Raw genomic sequence first — 19,469 nt, 5'->3', positions numbered from 1 at the left:
ATACGACTGATTGTTGTCCTATGGACAGAGTCTCCCACCTCAGCTGTAGATCTCTGCAGTTCATCCAGAGTGATCATGGGCCTCTTGGCTGCATCTCTGATCAGTCTTCTCCTTGTATGAGCTGATTGTTTAGAGGGACGGCCAGGTCTTGGTAGATTTGCAGTGGTCTGATACTCCTTCCATTTCAATATTATCGCTTGCACAGTGCTCCTTGGGATGTTTTAAGCTTGGGAAATCTTTTTGTATCCAAATCCGGCTTTAAACTTCTTCACAACAGTATCTCGGACCTGCCTGGTGTGTTCCTTGTTCTTCATGATGCTCTCTGCGCTTTTAACGGACCTCTGAGACTATCACAGTGCAGGTGCATTCATACGGAGACTTGATTACACACAGGTGGATTGTATTTATCATTAGTCATTTAGGTCAACATTGGAGCATTCAGAAATCCTCACTGAACTTCTGGAGAGAGTTTGCTGCACTGAAAGTAAAGGGGCTGAATAATTTTGCATGCCCAATTTTTCAGTTTTTGATTTGTTAAAGTTTGAAATATCCAATAAATGTCGTTCCACTTCATGATTTTGTCCCACTTGTTGATTCTTCACAAAAAAATAAAAATGTATATCTTTATGTTTGAAGCCTGAAATGTGGCAAAAGGTCGCAAAGTTCAAGGGGGGCGAATACTTTCGCAAGGCACTGTATTCCAATAGCAATAGTAAACATCTGTTCCCGTACAGCTAACTGCCTAACTTTGTTTGCTGTCATATTACCAGGTATTACGGAAAGTGTGACTTTTGCATATGAAGAAAAGAAGGTTACCTTCATGATTTCATCTAGCAGGACCGATTTGATTTCCAGGTCTTCAAAGTTGCAAATGTATCCAGACGTTTGAATGGGTTCCTGATTTAATATGGAATATTAAAATCATGAGAAATTGTATGTCAAAAAAACAAAACACAGCAGAGTGAAGGAAAAGCAGCCAACAAGTGCTCAGCCTATGTGGGAACTCCTTCAATGAATGCCAAGAGTGTGCAAAGCTTTCATCAAGACAAAGGGTGGCTATTTTGACAAATATATTTTGATTTGTTTAACACTTTTTTGGTTACTACATGATTCCATATGAGTTATTTCATAGTTTTGATGTCTTCTACAAATGTAGAAAATAGCAACAATAAAGAAAAACCCTGGAATGAGTAGGTGTGTCCAAACTTTTGACTGGTACTGTATGTCAGAGGGACACACCTCTGGGTCCAGGTTCCTGAACACGTACATCCTGGTCTTTTCCATCATGGCAAACAGATCAGGGTTGTCATTGGCCCACAGCATGTCCCAGACGTCCTTACGCTCAAACTTGGAGGGGTCGCCTGTCCCCGCCTGGCTTCCAGAGCCATCATCCGAAGACGAACGCACCTCCAGGTCCAAAAACGTCAGCACTCCCGCAATATCAATAATCGCCAGGCGGCTAAAGAAAAACATGGGTTTTTATCAATACAAGATTTTACAATAATTTTTAAAAAACAACGTCACTTTGTTTCTTGCATGAAGTTCACCAAACAGCTTTTGAACCAGGCAATAACTTTTCATATGGTTCATAGCAATGCTCTGTCGGTTGTACTTCTGTACTGCAAGCAATACGCTTCGTTGTTATAAACTCTTATCAAGATCTGCTACTGAAACACCACGTATGGTGTAATATTACAGTAACCAGCCAACAGTCCTGACCTGGAGGTACAGTTGAGTGAGAGCTGGTAGGCCCGGCAGTTCAAGGAGTATTTCTGCACCAGAGCAACGTTAGGGAGGCTGTATTTGTGGATGGTACCAGACTCACGGCCCTTTGATCACAAACAGACAAACACGGTAAAAAAAAATAAACATTTCCAAACTGGACTTTTCTGATCATTGATAGACTGATAAACTTAATACTCAATTAAAATCCTGAGATAAATACCTACCACAATCAGTGTCTTGTCTGTTGCTGTGATGCAACAAATGGGGTCTCGTGTTGCCTAAAACAGAAAAGGAAAATATATGAGGCAATGGGTTAAGAATTAACGATTTCCATGCAACTTTATTGAATGTATTTTTGATAGCTCTATCTTGGGAGTTTTAACAGGCATTGTAACCGAGGGTGACATATTCAGCTTGTGTTAACAAAGTGGGTGTTTGTGTGCTTCTAAAAAAATGCAACTCACAGTGAAGGCCTTGGCAAAGTCCAGGGGGCCCTCAGTGGTCCCAGATGGACTATCATCAATATGATAAACCCTACAGAGAGAGACGGAGAAAATCCCCTGTATTAACATTAACAGCAGACAAATATTATTTCCTCAGTGAAAACAATGTACTGAACAAATGTCAAATTGGCTTTTTAACAAATTATCGTACGACAGACCACGTATTCACCCTGCACACCCTAATTAACAAACAAACAAACCAAAACAAAGGCAAAGTCTTCTCATGCTTGGTTGATATCAAAAAAGACTTCGACTCAATTAGGCATGAGGGTCTGCTATACAAATTGATGGAAAGTGGTGTTGGGGGTAAAACATACGACATTATAAAAGCCGTGTGAGGTTAAAATGGGCAACAAAAACAAAAAAAATCCACCAGGGCCATGGGGTGAGACAGGGATGCAGCTTAAGCCCCACCCTCTTCAACATATATATCAACAAATTGGCGAGGGCACTAGAACAGTCTGCACCACCCGGCCTCAACCTGCTAGAATCTGAAGTGAAATGTCTATTGTTTGCTGATGATCTGGTGCTTCTGTCACCAACCAAGGAGGGCCTACAGCAGCAGCTAGATCTTCTGCACAGATTCTGCCAGACGTGGGCCCTGACAGACCTGGGCCCTGCCAGACCTGGGCCCTGACAGTGAATCTCAGTAAGACCAAAATAATGGTGTTCCAAAACAAGTCCAGTCGCCAGGACCACAAGTACAAATTCCATCTAGACACCGTTTCCCTGGAGCACACAAAAAACTATACAATACCTTGGCTTAAACATCAGCGCTACAGGTAACTTCCACATAGCTGTGAACAATCTGAGAGGCAAGAAGGGCATTCTATGCCATCAAAAGTAACATAAAATTGAACATGCCAATTAGGATCTGGCAAAAAATACTTGAATCCGTTATAGAACCCATTGTCCTTTATGGTTGTAAGGTCTGGGGTGCGCTCACCAACCAAGAATTCACAAAATAGGACAAACACCAAATTGAGACTCTGCATGCAAAAATATCCTCTGCGTACAACGTAAAACCCCAAATAATGCATGTAGAGCAGAATTAGGCCGATACCCGCTAATTATCAAAATCCAGAAAAAAGTCAGCCAAATTCCACAACCACCTAAAAAGAAGTGATTCCCAAACGCTCCATAACAAAGCCATCACCTACAGAGAGATGAACCTGGAGAAGAGTCACCTAAGCAAGCTGGTCCTGGGGCTCTGTTCACAAACACAAACAGACCCACAGAGCCCCAGGACAGCAACACAATTAGACCCAACCAAATCATGAGAAAACAAAAAGATAATTACTTGACACATTGGAAAGAATTAACAAAAAAAACTGAGCAAACTAGAATCCTATTTGGCCCTAAACAGAGAGTACACAGTGGCAGAATACCCAACCATTGTGACTGACCCAAACTTAAGGAAAGCTTTGACTATGTACAGACTCAAAGAGCATAGCCTTGCTATTGAGAAAGGCTGCAGTAGGCAGACCTGAGGTGAAAACTGAGCTGCACTTCCTAACCTCCTGCCAAATGTATGACTATATCAGAGACACATATTTCCTTCAAATTACACAGATCCACAAAGAACTTGAAAACTAACCCAATTTTGATAAACTCCCATATCTACTGGGTGAAATACCACAGTGTGCCATCACAGCAGCAAGATTTGTGACCTGTTGCCACAAGAAAAGGTACAACCAGTGAAGGACAAGCACCATTGTAAATACAACAAATATGTTTATTTATTGTCCCTTTTGTACTTATATATCCCTTTTGTGTATATATATATATAAAATATGACACTTGTAATGTCTTTATTATTTTGTAACTTCTGTGAGTGTAATGTTCACCGTTCATTGTTTATTTCACTTTTGCATATTATCTCCTTCACTTGCTTTGGCAATGTTAACATATGTTTCCATGCCAATAAAGCCCCTTGAATTTAATTGACAGACAGACATGTCGAGAAAGAGAGAGACCGACAGGGAGAGAGAGAAATATCTTCCTGATATCAGCTTGAAGGAAAGTCTAATATGCTCTCTCTCCCTCTCTCTCTTGCTGTCTGTCTCTGCCCACCCAACGCCCTCTCTCCCATCTCTCTCTGCACCACTATATCTTCCTGAACCCGCCCCACCCATTTCTGTCTGGCTGTTTCTCTCTTTCTCTCACTGTCTGTCTGACTCTTTGACCGTCCCGATCTCTGTCTGTCTGTCTGTCTGTCTGTCTGTCTGTCTGTCTGTCTGTCTGTCTGTCTGTCTCTCTGTCTGTCTGTCTCTCTGTCTGTCTGTCTCTCTGTCTGTCTTTTGGACGGACGGACGGACGGACAGACAGACAGAAATGGGTGGGGCGGGTTCAGAAAGATAGTGGTGTAGAGAGAGAGGGCGTTGGGTGGGCAGAGACAGACAGCAAGAGAGAGAGACAGAGCGAGAGCATATTAGACTTTCCTTCAAGCTGATGTGTTGGCATGCAGACAGGAACATCCCTGGCAGGACAGTAGGCCCTACTCTTGCCTGTCTGTCTGAGGTCAGTATCACTGACTCACTGTTCAACCCGCTGTCTACTGGTTCAGGCAGATGAATGGACATTTTTCATTTCAATGTCAACACCTTGCACAGGATCAAACAAGCCAGAGACTAGGGTGGCAGGTAGCCTAGCGGTTAGAGAGGCGAGCCAGCAACCGGAGGGTTACCAGTTCGAATCCCGGGGTCTGACCAGAAAAATCTGTCGGGAAGTGAGCTGGCAATCCATGATGCCACTGCCTGCCATGCAAAGGCACTTAACCTCCACAACAAGTTCTCCATGAGTGCACAATCCGGCAGTCCTCCACTCCAACTTCATCCCCCTTGGTGTTTTTCCTATTTTGTTGCATTACAACCTGTAATTTAAATGTATTTTTATTTGGATTTCATGTACTGGACATCCACAAAATAGTCCAAAGTGATGAAGTGAAATGGAAAAAATTACTTGTTTAAATAAAAAAAAATGAAAAAGCCCCTAAATAAGATCTGTTGCAACCAATTACCTTCCGAAGTCACATAATTAGTTAAATAAAGTCCATCTGTGTGCAATCTAAGTGTCACATGATCTGTCACATGATCTCAGTATATATACACCTGTTCTGAAATGCCCCAGAGTCTGCAACACCACTAAGCAAGGGGCACCACTAAGCAAGGGGCACCACTAAGCAAGGGGCACCACCAAGCAAGCGGCACCACCAAGCAAGCGGCACCACCAAGCAAGCGGCACCATGAAGACCAAGGAGCTCTCCAAACAGGTCAGGGACAAAGTTGTGGAGAAGTACAGACCAGGGTTGGGATATAAAAAAATATCAGAAACGTTGAACATCCCACGGAGCACCATTAAATCCATTATTAAAAAATTGAAAGAATATGGCACCACAACAAACCTGCCCACCAAAACTCACAGACCAGGCAAGGAGAGTGTTAATCAGAGAGGCAACAAAGAGACCAAAGATAACCCTGAAGGAGCTGCAAAGCTCCACAACGGAGATTGGAGTATCTGTCCATAGGACCACTTTAAACACTACACTCCACAGAGCTGGGCTTTACAGAAGAGTGGCCAGAAAAAAGCCATTGCTTAAAAAAAAAAATAAGCAAACACATTTGGTGTTCACCAAAAGGCATGTGGGAGACACCCCAAACATATGGTACAAGGTACTCTGGTCAAGTGAGACCAAAATTGAGCTTTTTGGCCATCAATGAAAACGCTATGTCTGGCGCAAACTCAACACCTCATCACCCCGATAACACTATCCCACAGTGAAGCATGGCAGCAACATGTTATGGGGATGTTTTTCCATCGACAGGGACTGGGAAACTGGTCAGGATTGAAGGATGGCACTAAATACATGGAAAATCTTGAGGGAAACCTGTTTCAGTCTTCCAGAGATTTGAGACAGAGACGGTTCACCTTCCAGCAGGATAATGCCCCTAGCACACTGCTAAAGCATCATTCGAGTTGTTTAAGGGGAAACATTTAAATGTTTTGATAGACCTAGTCAAAGCCCAGACCTCAATCCAATTGAGAATCTGTGGTATGACTTAAAGATTGCTGTACACCAGCGGAACCCATCCAACTTGAAGGAGCTGGAGCAGTTTTGCCTTGAAGAATGCGCAAAAATCCAAGTGGCTAGATGTGCCAAGCTTATTGTGTGAATCATGTTGTGTAAATCAAATGATAAAAACCCATAAAAAAATATATTTTAATTCCAGGTTGTAAAGCAACAAAATAGGAAAAATGCCAAGGGGGGTGAATATGTTCGCAAGTCACTGTATGTGTCTTTCTTAGAGGGGTTGGGATTAAGCAGAAGTCCAATTTTGGTTGTACAATTCACAAATAAAGTGATTTTCTACACCTGCATTGCATGCTGTTTGGGGTTTTAGGCTGGGTTTCTGTAATAGCATTTTGTGACATCAGCTGATGTACGAAGGGCTTTATAAATACATTTTATTGATTGGTTTTAGTCTTAAACATCTTCTAACCCCCTTAAAAATCTGCAAAACTCACTTGTTTCATGATATTAGTGCCACGGGCCAAATCAACAGTTTAGAATAACGTCATGTCGAGGGGTGGTTCCGTTCAGTTTATTTGGTTTCATTCAGGATATATTCTCATAAATGACAGAAGATCTTTAATCTGGTTTGTTGCTCTTGTGCAAGGTGCCTGAACCTTGCCACCTGAACTTTCTGGATAGAAACGGAATGAATAGAGTTGACATGATTCCCTATTCTATCCTCTGAACAGGCCCGGTACCGGCAGCACTCACCTCTCCCTACCTTCCTTCCTGGTCCTGGACACCTGGTTGATCTCCATGGCAGTTAGTTTCTTGGCCACGCGGTACTGCCAGGTGTAGAAAGCCTCCTTGGACGCAGCGATCACATGGGTCTTAGTCATGGTCACGAACAGAGGATCTGTCCGAGGTGACATGGTCCAAGGTTATTTCAGTAAACTAAGGATCCTAAATTCAATCAAAATCTGTAACCAAGGGTCGTGTTCAGTGGGACACACCGGAGCTAAACGTAGCAACAGAAACCAAAAATGTAATTATATCATTCATAAAAATCAGTGAAAAACTTCACAGCTAAAATAATATTCTGACTAAATAAACAATTTATATAAATAAACATTATAATTTCCAGAAACAAAAATAGTGACAGGCACATTCTTTCAATGCAACGCTCCAGGCCCACGAAGAGGTCTCCTCAGGTCACAGTGAGGAAGATTCACCACAAAGAGGAAGTATACATTCTTTACTGTTGATTCAGCATGCTCTGACACTTGGATCTCTTTGAGGCTCTCCCAGCCCTCTCAGGTGACAGACTTTGAACTGCCTGCGCTATGGTCTTGGGTAAACGTTTGGCCAGTAGCACAGACTTGGCTTGCAACGTGGGCAGAAGGAATATTACAGAATGTGTAGGAGACCTATAGATGGGGGGAATCTTCAGGGTGTATGTCATGAACAAGCCCATGAAAGGGAAGGATTGTTGGCGGGTAGAACCCCAGACGAGACAGCAGCTCTTTGAAACTGGGTGACAGATCAGCGGTAGGAAGTGCCGGGCTTTCTCATTCCAGAGGAATCTGGTACAAAACCTGCCAAAGAGTTTAAAGTATTCGCATTGTCCAAAACGGCAGGGTGTTTCTCCACTGATGTGCACTTCTTGACATTTCTGACGTCTACACTTTTGAAGTATTATTAGGGAAATTGAATGAAACTATCGTTGATACATTGTGAAACAATAAACTGTTCCAGTTTATTAAAACCTGCTTTAAACATAATATTCTCTCATCTTTCTAAAAATCACTCACCAATGTCAATGTATTTTGAATCCAGTGGGGTCCCAATGGAGTTACAGAGAACCAGCACATACTGGAAAACAAGACAAAGTCATTCATTTCTTCAACAGTCATTCAAAACTCAATCACCTCCATCATATATGGTCAAATTCAGAGGGTGTATTTTACCATACATGGTAATATTTAGAGGGATTTACATTAATATCCAGGGTTATATTTAGAGGGTGTACATTACCAGGGTTATATTTAGAGGGATTTACATAAATATGACCCTGTGTGGTAATCCAGGGTTATATTTAGATGGATTTACATTACCATCCAGGGTTATATTTAGATGGATTTACATTTCCACACAGGGTTATATTTAGAGGGATTTACATTACCACACAGGGTTATATTTAGAGGGTGTATTTTACCATACAGGGTCATATTTAGAGGGTTTACATTACCACACAGGGTTATATTTAGAGGGATTTACATTACCACACAGGGTTATATTTAGAGGGTGTATTTTACCATACAGGGTCATATTTAGAGGGGTTTACATTACCACACAGGGTTATATTTAGAGGGATTTACATTACCACACCGGGTCATGTATAGAGGGATTTACATTACCATCCATGGTTATATTTAGAGGGATTTACATTACCATCCAGGGTTATATTTAGAGGGATTTGCATTACCATCCAGGGTCATATTTAGAGGGATTTACATTACCATCCAGGGTTATATTTAGAGGGATTTACATTACCACACAGGGTCATATTTAGAGGAATTTACATTACCATCCAGGGTTATATTTAGAGGGTGGACATTGACATACAGGGTCATATTTAGAGGGATTTACATTACCATCCAGGGTTATATTTAGAGGGATTTACATTACCATCTAGGGTTATATTTAGATGGATTTACATTACCACACAGGGTTATATTTAGAGGGATTTACATTACCACACAGGGTCATGTATAGAGGGATTTACATTACCATCCAGGGTTATATTTAGAGGGATTTACATTACCATCCAGGGTTATATTTAGAGGGATTTACATTACGATCCAGGGTTATATTTAGAGGGATTTACATTACCATCCAGGGTTATATTTAGAGGGATTTACATTACCACACAGGGTCATATTTAGAGGGATTTACATTACCACACAGGGTTATATTTAGAGGGATTTACATTACCATCCAGGGTTATATTTAGAGGGATTTACATTACCACACAGGGTCATATTTAGAGGGATTTACATTACCACACAGGGTTATATTTACAGGGATTTACATTACCATCCAGGGTTATATTTAGAGGGATTTACATTACCACACAGTGTTATATTTAGAGCGATTTACATTACCACACAGGGTCATATTTAGAGGGATTTACATTACCATCCAGGGTTATATTTAGAGGGATTTACATTACCACACAGGGTTATATTTAGAGAGATTTACATTACCACACAGGGTCATATTTAGAGGGATTTACATTACCATCCAGGGTTATATTTAGAGGGTGGACATTGACATACTGGGTCATATTTAGAGGGTGTACATTACCACACAGGGTCATATTTAGAGGGTGTACATTACCACACAGGGTCATATTTAGAGGGTGTACATTACCACACAGGGTCATATTTAGAGGGTGTACGTTACCATGGCATTATTTCCCGACTCTACGTCAGCATCCTCCTTTGTGGCAATGAATTTGAAAACAAGAGAAGGCATGACACGCAGAGAGATACTGACATGAGACTGATCAAGCTACAAGTTGTTTCTTACAGTACTTCCAATTTCTACTTTCTCTTACTGCTTGTCAGATTTGAGTAACACTTTACTTGGAACTGTTAAACGGTTTGAACATAATAATGTGGATGTTTGGTCAAGCCAAGTTCATTATGACGGGTCATTCAAGTCAAGTATTCGGCCTCTCCTATATCAACAACTACTCCCTTTGTAAATGTCGTCTTGATTCCATTCAACATAGTTGTAAGTTCGTGCATAGCGACCCGGTGAGGCTGCCAGTCCTTCTGCCTGTGTCGGTGTGTGTAGATGTGTATGTGTAACTTTTATTTTAACAAGGCAAGTCAATTAAGAAAAAAAAATCTTATTTACAATGACGGTCTACTCCGGCCAAACCCAGACGACGCTGGGCCAATTGTGCGCCGCCTTATGGGACTCCCAATCATGGCCCGGTTGTAATACAGCCTGGATTCGAACCAGGGTGTCTGTAGTGACGCCTCTGGCACTGAGATGCAGTGCCTTAGACCACTGTGCCACTCGGGAGCCCTGTACCAGTGTGTACCTGTGTATGTACCAGTGTGTGTGTGTCAGACAGTGTGTGTACCTGTGGATGTGTGTGTGTGTGTACCAGTACCAGTGCGTGTTCCAGTGTGTGTACCTGGGTGTGTGTGTGTACTAGTACTAGTGTGTGTATCAGACAGTGTGTGTACAAGTGTGTGTACCTGGGTGTGTGCGTGTGTACCAGTACTAGTGTGTGTACCAGTGTACGTACTTCTGTGTGTGTACCTGTACCAGTGCGTGTGTACCAGACGGTGTGTGTACCAGTGTGTGTACCTGTATCAGTGTGTGTGTACCAGACAGTGTGTGTACCTGTGGGTGTGTGTCATCTGCCTTGGTGGCCAGGATGCAGAAGTCTCCGGACGTGGTGATGGACATGAGGCTCTTGACGTACTTGACAAACTTCTCGTTGTTCTTGGTGTCCCAGAACACCACACAGTACTCCAGCCGGTCAGGCTTGGTATAGGCATACACCACCGTGTTGGAGCAGTAGCCCCACTGTTGACAGAGAAAAACAGAGACAGAGAGAGATGAGATGGAGAGTAAATCACTGGTGTGTATTCATGAATGCCAATGGAAGCTAGGCTTTCCCCAAATACTTGACCAATAAAACAAATATATATATATATATATATTTTTTTTTTAAATGATCTTTCGTCTTTCTGTGTTTTCATTACTTTGCTGAATTTACAGTATCTCACAGTAGAAATCATACAAGAGAAGGAAACAGCACCTCTCTGTCTCAGTATGTATAGACCATAAATCTGATGCTGTCTGGACAGTGAAACAGCACCTCTCTGTCTCAGTATGTGTAGACCATGTATCTGATGCTGTCTGGACATTGAAACAGCACCTCTCTGTCTCAGTATGTGTAGACCATGTATCTGATGCTGTCTCAGTATGTGTAGACCATGTATCTGATGCTGTCTGGACATTGAAACAGCACCTCTCTGTCTCAGTATGAGTAGACCATGTATCTGATGCTGTCTGGACAGTGAAACAGCACCTCTCTGTCTCAGTATGTGTAGACCATGAATCTGATGCTGTCTGGACAGTGAACCAGCACCTCTCTGTCTCAGTATGTGTAGACCATGTATCTGATGCTGTCTCAGTATGTATAGACCATGTATCTGATGCTGTCTGGACAGTGAAACAGCACCTCTCTGTCTCAGTATGTGTAGACCATGAATCTGATGCTGTCTGGACAGTGAAACAGCACCTCTCTGTCTCAGTATGAGTAGACCATGTATCTGATGCTGTCTGGACATTGAAACAGCACCTCTCTGTCTCAGTATGTGTAGACCATGAATCTGATGCTGTCTGGACATTGAAACAGCACCTCTCTGTCTCAGTATGTGTAGACCATGTATCTGATGCTGTCTGTCTCAGTATGTGTAGACCATGAATCTGATGCTGTCTGGACATTGAAACAGCACCTCTCGGTCTCAGTATGTGTAGACCATGTATCTGATGCTGTCTGTCTCAGTATATGTAGACCATGAATCTGATGCTGTCTGGACAGTGAAACAGCACCTCTCTGTCTCAGTATGTGTAGACCATGAATCTGATGCTGTCTGGACAAAAAGAACATGACATGTTGCCATCGTCACATTTGATTGATGCCAGAAAGCATTTGACCTCCCTTAACATTGAAATAAATAAACAATTAGCCTATTAGCTCAACTGTGGTTAGTCCTGGTGCTGCAAAACACCCCCGATGGAGGCCATTTTGGATTTGGAGTCACACCAACTGTAGGAGCCAAATAGATCATATTGTGATCATAAATTCATGATGCATTCCTGTTGTTTGTGTGTTTGCCATTGATCCCCTGTCAAGTCTGTGTTCCCCCTCGTCTGGCCAATGGAGAATACAGTTACCTGCTCCAAGGCCTACTGGGAGTGACTGGCATGGCAGCACAGCCTTTGAACCATACAACACCATGTTTACCATGCTGTTTGTTTCTTTAGTTTCAGAATATGTTTTGGTAGAAGTCTATAAATGTTTTTCATCCAGAAGAACAACAGATAAGATGTATTATTATTTTCAACTTGAATCAAACTCTGGACATTGGATATGTCTGCGTCAAGACAAACATTTCACCACTCTCCATTGTGGCTAAAGGATCAGAATGGAAATTGTATTGGACAATTTAACCACTACACCAACCAAATCACATGAAAAGCAAAACGTAATTGTTTCTGGTGTGCTTGTGTTGATGTCCTGCAGTAGCTAGCTAGCTAAATCGTCCCTTTCCTAAACCATGTACGGAGATGGCGATTTGGACTTAATTCTCCATACAGGCCAATGATTATAAAGGTGATTCTGATCTAACTATAAATGAATATATTGTGCCACCAGCCTGAGACGATTGAAGTTCAATGTGTAGCCTAGTAGACCCACGTTAACTAGCTAGCTAACTTAGCTGGTTCATTGTTTCCCATGAGAGGAAGCTAGGCTAGTAGGCATTTTATCCAGGGAGCCTATCACAACCAAAAGTAAAAGCATGTAGTACTGTACGACAGAGACAGATGAGTTTAGACGAGACTGACTTTATGACCTAAATTATCCTATTTACACTCTGTAGTCAATTTTGTCAACTAGAATAACTTTTTCCTGACTCATATCGATGCCACATAGCCCATTTTCAAAGGGATTCGTTGCTTTCTAAAGGCAGTCACTCTTTAACCTGGGGCAGCAGGTAGCCTAGTGGTTATAGCATTGGGCCAGTAACCGAAAGGTAACCGAGCAGACAAGGCAAAAATCTGTCGTTCTGCCCCTGAACAAGGCAGTTAGTCCACTGTTCCCCGGTAGGCCGTTATTGTAAATAAGAATTTGTTCTTAACTGACTTGCCTAGTTAAATAAAGGTTAAATAAAGGATTAAAAAACATAATAATGTTTGAAGTTGAAACGGTGCTGGAGGTAGTGCTCCTGTTGTCTTTGTGCTGACTTGCAATAACTCTCTGGGGTTGTAAATCAGCTGTTTAACGGGAACATTAACTTGCTTGCCCATGCTGCAGATCATGCAACTATTTGTTAAATGCTATAGTTGCTTTGTGGACTTCACCGGACTCTCCGGTTTTGTGATGAAACAAATGTATTGTGTGGTTGGATTTATTCTGCCTTATTGTATATCACGGTGGCGTATTAACGAACGGGTTACAGAGCAAACAACACAATTATCACATCACAAGTTGCAATATGGCTTGGCTTCCCCAGTGATTGTACCCATGCACTGCTACTGGACAGAAAGCATTTTTAAAAGAATACTACAGTAGGTACAGTAAGTACTGGTTACAACAGAGCTGTGTCATCTCTGCTAGTGTTCATTTTGTTAGTATCTTTAACTCAGGGGTCTCTAACAGGTCGATAGCTACCAGTAGCTCGCAGACCACCTATGAGTAGCTCCCCAAACAATTCTGAAAGTGCATGCAATTTTCACTTGTTCTACCGCAAACTGTCATAAATACATCTCAAAAGTATCAAGACTCCGCAAGCTCTCAGCTACTATCTAATCAACACAACATTGACATTATCCCACCCCTGGTTAGCAACTATTGGCTTAAAAAGCTAAACCTAATACAATATTTCCCATTTCCGTCTGTGTGGCATAAGGGCATTTCTCTATCATTCTGTGTGTAGACTGTTGTGTTTGGCTAGAGGTGTTCCTGTAAATGCCTACCGGATTGATGCATATAATCATGATATGATTCTGACAAGAAGGCTTTTTTTTTTGTGGTTAACATTTAATTGAGAAGGTTTTCAAGAAAGCCTTTCCATCTACCAGAAGACATTATCGTTAGATAGCATTCTCATGGCATGACGTTGCTTCCTCAATGGTATCAAATACTAAATCACTGATGCATTCTGTTCATGTATTGTGAGAAACTTAAATCAAATGTTGCAATAAGTTTAATAAATGTTTTAAACAGCCACACTATGTGTGCTAAGCATCAAACTGTTGTAACTGTTGAATTCTGTTTTAATGTCTGTATTCCGTGATTCCGTCTGCATCGCAGATTTTATAAGACCCTAAATGGCCTACCTCTCACACTAAAATCATTTTAATTGATCTCCATTTACAAACGGCTTGTGTTAACAGTTTTTAAACACAGAGAATTTAACCAAAGTACAAGAAACCCTGTTTACCTTCAAGCAGAGCCGATTATTCCCCAGATGATTGTTTTACCTTGTAATCGGGCCTTATGTTGGCAAAGTAAATGTAGGAGTCAACAGCCAGTCCAATCCTCAGTCCTCCCCCTTCCCAAGCAACTTCTGTCATCTGCTTGCCAGGTACCTTCAAAGTTCGCAAATGCTATGCAAAAGGGAGTAAAAATTGCTTTGGTCAAATGCCATATAGCCTAATGACAATATTGTGTACTCTGTAGAGGCCGAATCATAATTGGAGATCTACGCAACTGGAGTCACATAGAATCCTTTTGACATCAATGCCGATCTGCCACAACTTTGTATTCATACAACTTATTAAATAACTTTTTATTTACACAAACTTAATTTTGGGGGGGTTAGTATCATTCAGTCTACCTCAGAAAGCCGGTTGACTTAAACTAAAAACAAGTCATATTTGCCTGCAATTTTCCACATTGCCAGGGAACATCTGAAAGCTATGCTATGAGAGGTTGGCGTCTGGGATGTCCTGGCTCTCTCACCTCTCCGAATGGGGTGTAGAACTGCACCACGTTGACCTCTTTCTCCATGCCCCTCAGGGAGCCTGCCACAGCCAGCACGCTGCCACACTGGTTCCACTGGATACTGGCCACGTTCATCAGTGTGTCTATGAACACTGGGCCTGGAGATGGTCAGGAGAAAGGGTTTACAAGGAAGGGGAATTGGCGGTGGAGCAAGGACCTTCATTGTCATTATCACGATATTACCCCAAACTTACTCAAGTGTAACCAACCTTAGCCAGGGGTTTCCACCCAGCAGGAAAAACTGATTGGAATGATGTTAAAATGAAAACATGTAAATATCTCTTTTACAGTTTAAACCTTGAGGTTCTGGCATAATTTGTCAATAAGTCATTACAGCCGACATTTAACTGTCAAGGATTCTGCAATCTCTACAAAACTCCATTTTCTCCCGCCGCATTCAGCTCGCTCCCCATTCGCCTCACCCCTTTCTAACTCCGCATTCCACCCCCACAATATTCCAACTCCCCATCCCACCCCCTCATCCCCATTCAACCCCTCAATATTCCCCTCACACCTTTCTAACTCCCCATTCCCCTTTCTAACTCCCCATTCCCCTTTCTAACTCCCCATTCCACCCCTCCCCATTCCCCATTACACCCCTCCCCATTCCCGTTTCTAACTCCCCATTTCCCTCACCCCCATTCCCCTTTCTAACTCCGCATTCCCTCACCCCCATTCCCCTTTCTAACTCCCCATTCCCTCCCCCCCCTTCCCCTCACCCCCATTCCCCTTTCTAACTCCCCATTCCACCCCTCCCCATTCCCCATCTCCCCATTCCCCATTCCACCCCTCCCCATTCCCCTTTCTAACTCCCCATTCCCTCACCCCCATTCCCCTTTCTAACTCCCCATTCCCCTCACCCCCATTCCCCTCACCCCCATTCCCCTTTCTAACTCCCCATTCCACCCCTCCCCATTCCCCATTCCACCCCTCCCCATTCCCCTTTCTAACTCCCCATTCCCCTCACCCCCATTCCCCTTTCTAACTCCCCATTCCCCTCACCCCCATTCCCCTCACCCCCATTCCCTTTCTAACTCCCCATTCCCCTCACCCCTTTCTAACTCCCCATTCCACCCCATCTTTTCAGCCTCCTGAGGGGGAAGAGGCGTTGTCGTGCCTTCTTCTTCACGACTGTGTTGGTGTGTGTGGACCATGTTGATTCCTTAATGATGTGGAACTGAAAGTTCTCAAACCGCTCTACTACGGCTTTCTCGATGTGGATGGGGGTGTGCTCAGCCCTCCGTTTACTGTAGTCCATGATCAGCTCCTTTGTCTTGCTGACGTTGAGGGAGAGGTTTTTGTCCTGGCACCACAATGCCATGTACCACTGACCTCCTCCCTATAGCCTGTCTCATCGTCGTCAGGGATCAGGACTACCACCGTCATGTCATCAGCGAACTTAATGATGGTGTTGGGAGTCGTACATATTCGCTTATACATGCAGTCGAGGGTGAACAGGGAGTACAGGAGGGGACTAAGCACACACCCCTAAGAGGCCCCGTGTTGACAGTCAGGGTGGCGGATGTGTCGTTGTTTACCCACACCACCTGGGGGCGGCCCATCAGGAATTCCAGGATCCAGTTGCAGGTAGCTATTTGGTCCCAGGGTCCTGAGCTTAGTGATAAGCTTGGAGGGCACTATAGTGTTGAACGCTGAGCTATAGTCAATGAACAGCATTCTCACATAGATGTTCCTCTTATCCAGGTGGGAGAAGGCAGTGTGGAGTGCAATAGAGATAGTGTCTTGTTGGGGCGTTATGCTAATTTTAGTGGATCCAGGGTGTCTGGGATGATGGTGTTGATGTGAGCCATGACCAGCCTTTCAAAGCATTTCATGGCTACAGATGTGAGTACTACGGGGCGATTTAGACAGGCTACCTTGGCGTTCTTGGGCATAGGGACTATGGTGGTCTGCTTGAAAGATGTAGATATTACAGACTGGGTCAGGGAGAGATTGAAAAATGTCAGTGAAGACACTTGCCAGCTGGTCAGCGCGCGCGTCATGGTAATCCGTCTGGCCCTGCGTTTTTATGAATGTTAACCTGTTTAAACGTCTTGCTCACATCGGCTATGGCGAACGAGATCACACAGTTGTCCGGAACAACTGGTGCTTTCATGCATGGTTCAGTGTGAAGTGAGCATAGAAGGTATTTAGCTTGTCTGGTAGGCTTGTGTCGCTGAGCAGCTCACGGCAGGGGTTTCCTTTGTAATCCATGATAGTTTGCAAGCCCTGCCACATCTGACAAGCATCAGAGCCGGTGTTGTAGGACTCCATCTTTAGTCCTGTATTGCCACTTTTCCTGTTTGATGATTTGTCGGAGGTCGCAGCGAGATTTTTTATAAGCGTCCGCATCATTGTCCCGCTCCTTGATAGCGAGTCTTTAACTCAGTTCGGATGTAGCATATAATCCACGGCTTCTGATTGGGATATGTACGTAAGGTCACTGTGAGGACAATGTCATCAATTCACTTATTAATGAAGCCGGTGACTGATTCATCCCGGAACACATTCCAGTCTGTGCTGGCGAAAACAGTCCTACCAGTCACTCAGATTTTTTACCAGCCCAAACATTTTTGGGGACGCAAAAATTACACCAACAAACTACAAAGAAATGGATGAGCATGCTTTGTAATGTTTCTAAAACCATACATGTATTTCAACTAGTATGACGTAACTAACGTAGTACAGTTGAAGTCGGAAGTTTACATAAACTGAGTTTAAAGGTGTTTCACAATTCCTGACATTTAATCCTAGTAAATATTCCCTGGTTTAGGTCAGTTAGGATCACCACTTTATTTTCAGAATGTGAAATGTCAGAATAATAGTAGAGAGAATGATCTATTTGAGTTTTTATTTATTTCATCACATTCTCAATGGCTCAGAGGTTCACATACACTCAATTAGTATTTGGTAGCAATGCCTTTAAATTGTTTAACTTGGGTCAAACGTTTCGGGTAGCCTTCCACAAGCTTCCCACAATAAGTTGGGTGAATTTTGACCCATTCCTCCTGACAGAGCTGGTGTAAATGAGTTAGGTATACGGGCCTCCTTGCTCGCACAAGCTTTTTCAGTTCTGCCCACACATTTTCTATAGGATTGAGGTCAGGTCTTTGTGATGGCCACTCTAATACCTTGACTTTGTAGATGACATCATTTTCTAAGCTGTTTAAAGACACAGTCAACTTAGTGTATGTTAACTTCTGATCCACTGGAATTGTGATACAGTGAATTAGAAGTGAAACAATTGTTGGAAAAATGACTTGTGTCATGCACAAAGTAGATGCCCTAACCGACTTGCCAACACTATAGTTTGTTAACAAGAAATTTGTGAAGCGGTTGAAAAACAAGTTTTAATGACTCCAACCTAAGTGTATGTAAACTTCCGACTTCAACTGTACATACACACATAAATATATATTTTTTTACTTATTTATTATATTTTCCTTTATTATTTTCCACTAACTTAACCACCCTTCTACCCATTGGAACAAACTAATGAACAACAACACCCAGGCTTCCACTTCCAGCTTATACATACTATATACATTTTATGAACACAATCTATTTTACAATAGTTCTATTTTGTCCTTCCTCTACCGTCAACCTCACCCATCTTTTTCTGATGTCCATCCAGTTTGATTTCTATTTGCCATATTTTTTAAAACTGTGCTGTTGCACAAAAGTTCTTAACCAATTCACTCACTTTCATCACCCTCGTATCGCATGACCTGACACCGTCCGTTATCGAAGCAGATGGCCAGGCAGGGGCAGTCTGGCTCCACGTAGCCCTCTGACCCTGCGTACCAGTGGATCCCTGCGATACTGATGGCTCCAGTCACGTTATGCAGACAGCTGACCGTCATCTTCATCTGCAACATAATGATTATCTCGAAGTCTCCTAGAACTATGTTATCCACTCTTCAGAAGTGGGGTTGCATTAAACACTCTAAAACGATTGAAACGTGCACCTTTACTAAGTGTACAAAAAGCGCTATCCATCGTTACTTTTGGGGTGTTGCTATCTTTTTCAAAGGCTACCAGACTTACAATGAAGTTTCCCTGATTGTCGTAGATGTGGATTTCCCCATTGGCCATCCCAAAAAGGAGGATCTTGCTATCTGGCGACCAGGCCACGTGAGCGAGCTGAATTCCCTTGAGCTCTTTCCCCCAGATTCGGTTACCTAAAAAGACCAAACACATCCATTATAAAACAACCACGTGCCATATTCGTCCTGATGCTTTTCTCATTACCATTATACAATGGGTGTGAGAAAGCAACAGCAATCCAATGACAACTTGTTCTGACTGTTAAAACTGAAATAACCCGATGGACCCAGTGCATGAATTAGAAAAACAATTCTTAGGTCATCCTCTTTATGGAAGTGTTTCTTAGCCCAAGAATAGGCTT

At 42.7% G+C, this 19,469-nt stretch overlaps 1 protein-coding gene across 3 annotated transcripts in view; it reads right to left on the bottom strand.

Moving 5' to 3' along the window:
• wdr35 (WD repeat domain 35) overlaps positions 1–19,469 on the bottom strand; it is a 51,615-nt gene that overhangs the window by 23,824 nt on the left and 8,322 nt on the right. For 2 of the 3 annotated variants that reach the window (XM_052485815.1, XM_052485816.1), the window contains exons 6-18: positions 19,109–19,242; positions 18,765–18,930; positions 15,020–15,159; positions 14,539–14,664; positions 10,663–10,848; positions 9,706–9,741; positions 8,052–8,112; positions 7,012–7,156; positions 2,190–2,259; positions 1,950–2,003; positions 1,720–1,829; positions 1,240–1,459; positions 817–897 (exon numbers count right to left, since the gene is read on the bottom strand). In XM_052485815.1, the coding sequence (XP_052341775.1) occupies positions 817–897; positions 1,240–1,459; positions 1,720–1,829; positions 1,950–2,003; positions 2,190–2,259; positions 7,012–7,156; positions 8,052–8,112; positions 9,706–9,741; positions 10,663–10,848; positions 14,539–14,664; positions 15,020–15,159; positions 18,765–18,930; positions 19,109–19,242 (1,529 nt within the window). The remainder of the gene's footprint in view (positions 1–816; positions 898–1,239; positions 1,460–1,719; positions 1,830–1,949; positions 2,004–2,189; positions 2,260–7,011; positions 7,157–8,051; positions 8,113–9,705; positions 9,742–10,662; positions 10,849–14,538; positions 14,665–15,019; positions 15,160–18,764; positions 18,931–19,108; positions 19,243–19,469) is intronic. The other variant, XM_035742401.2, reaches the window with a different exon arrangement.

This window comes from Oncorhynchus keta, chromosome 29 (assembly GCF_023373465.1).
Source record: "Oncorhynchus keta strain PuntledgeMale-10-30-2019 chromosome 29, Oket_V2, whole genome shotgun sequence".
Lineage (NCBI taxonomy): Eukaryota > Metazoa > Chordata > Actinopteri > Salmoniformes > Salmonidae > Oncorhynchus > Oncorhynchus keta.
The sequence above is the reverse complement of the archived record's forward strand: the minus strand, read 5'-3'. Positions and strand labels throughout refer to the sequence as shown.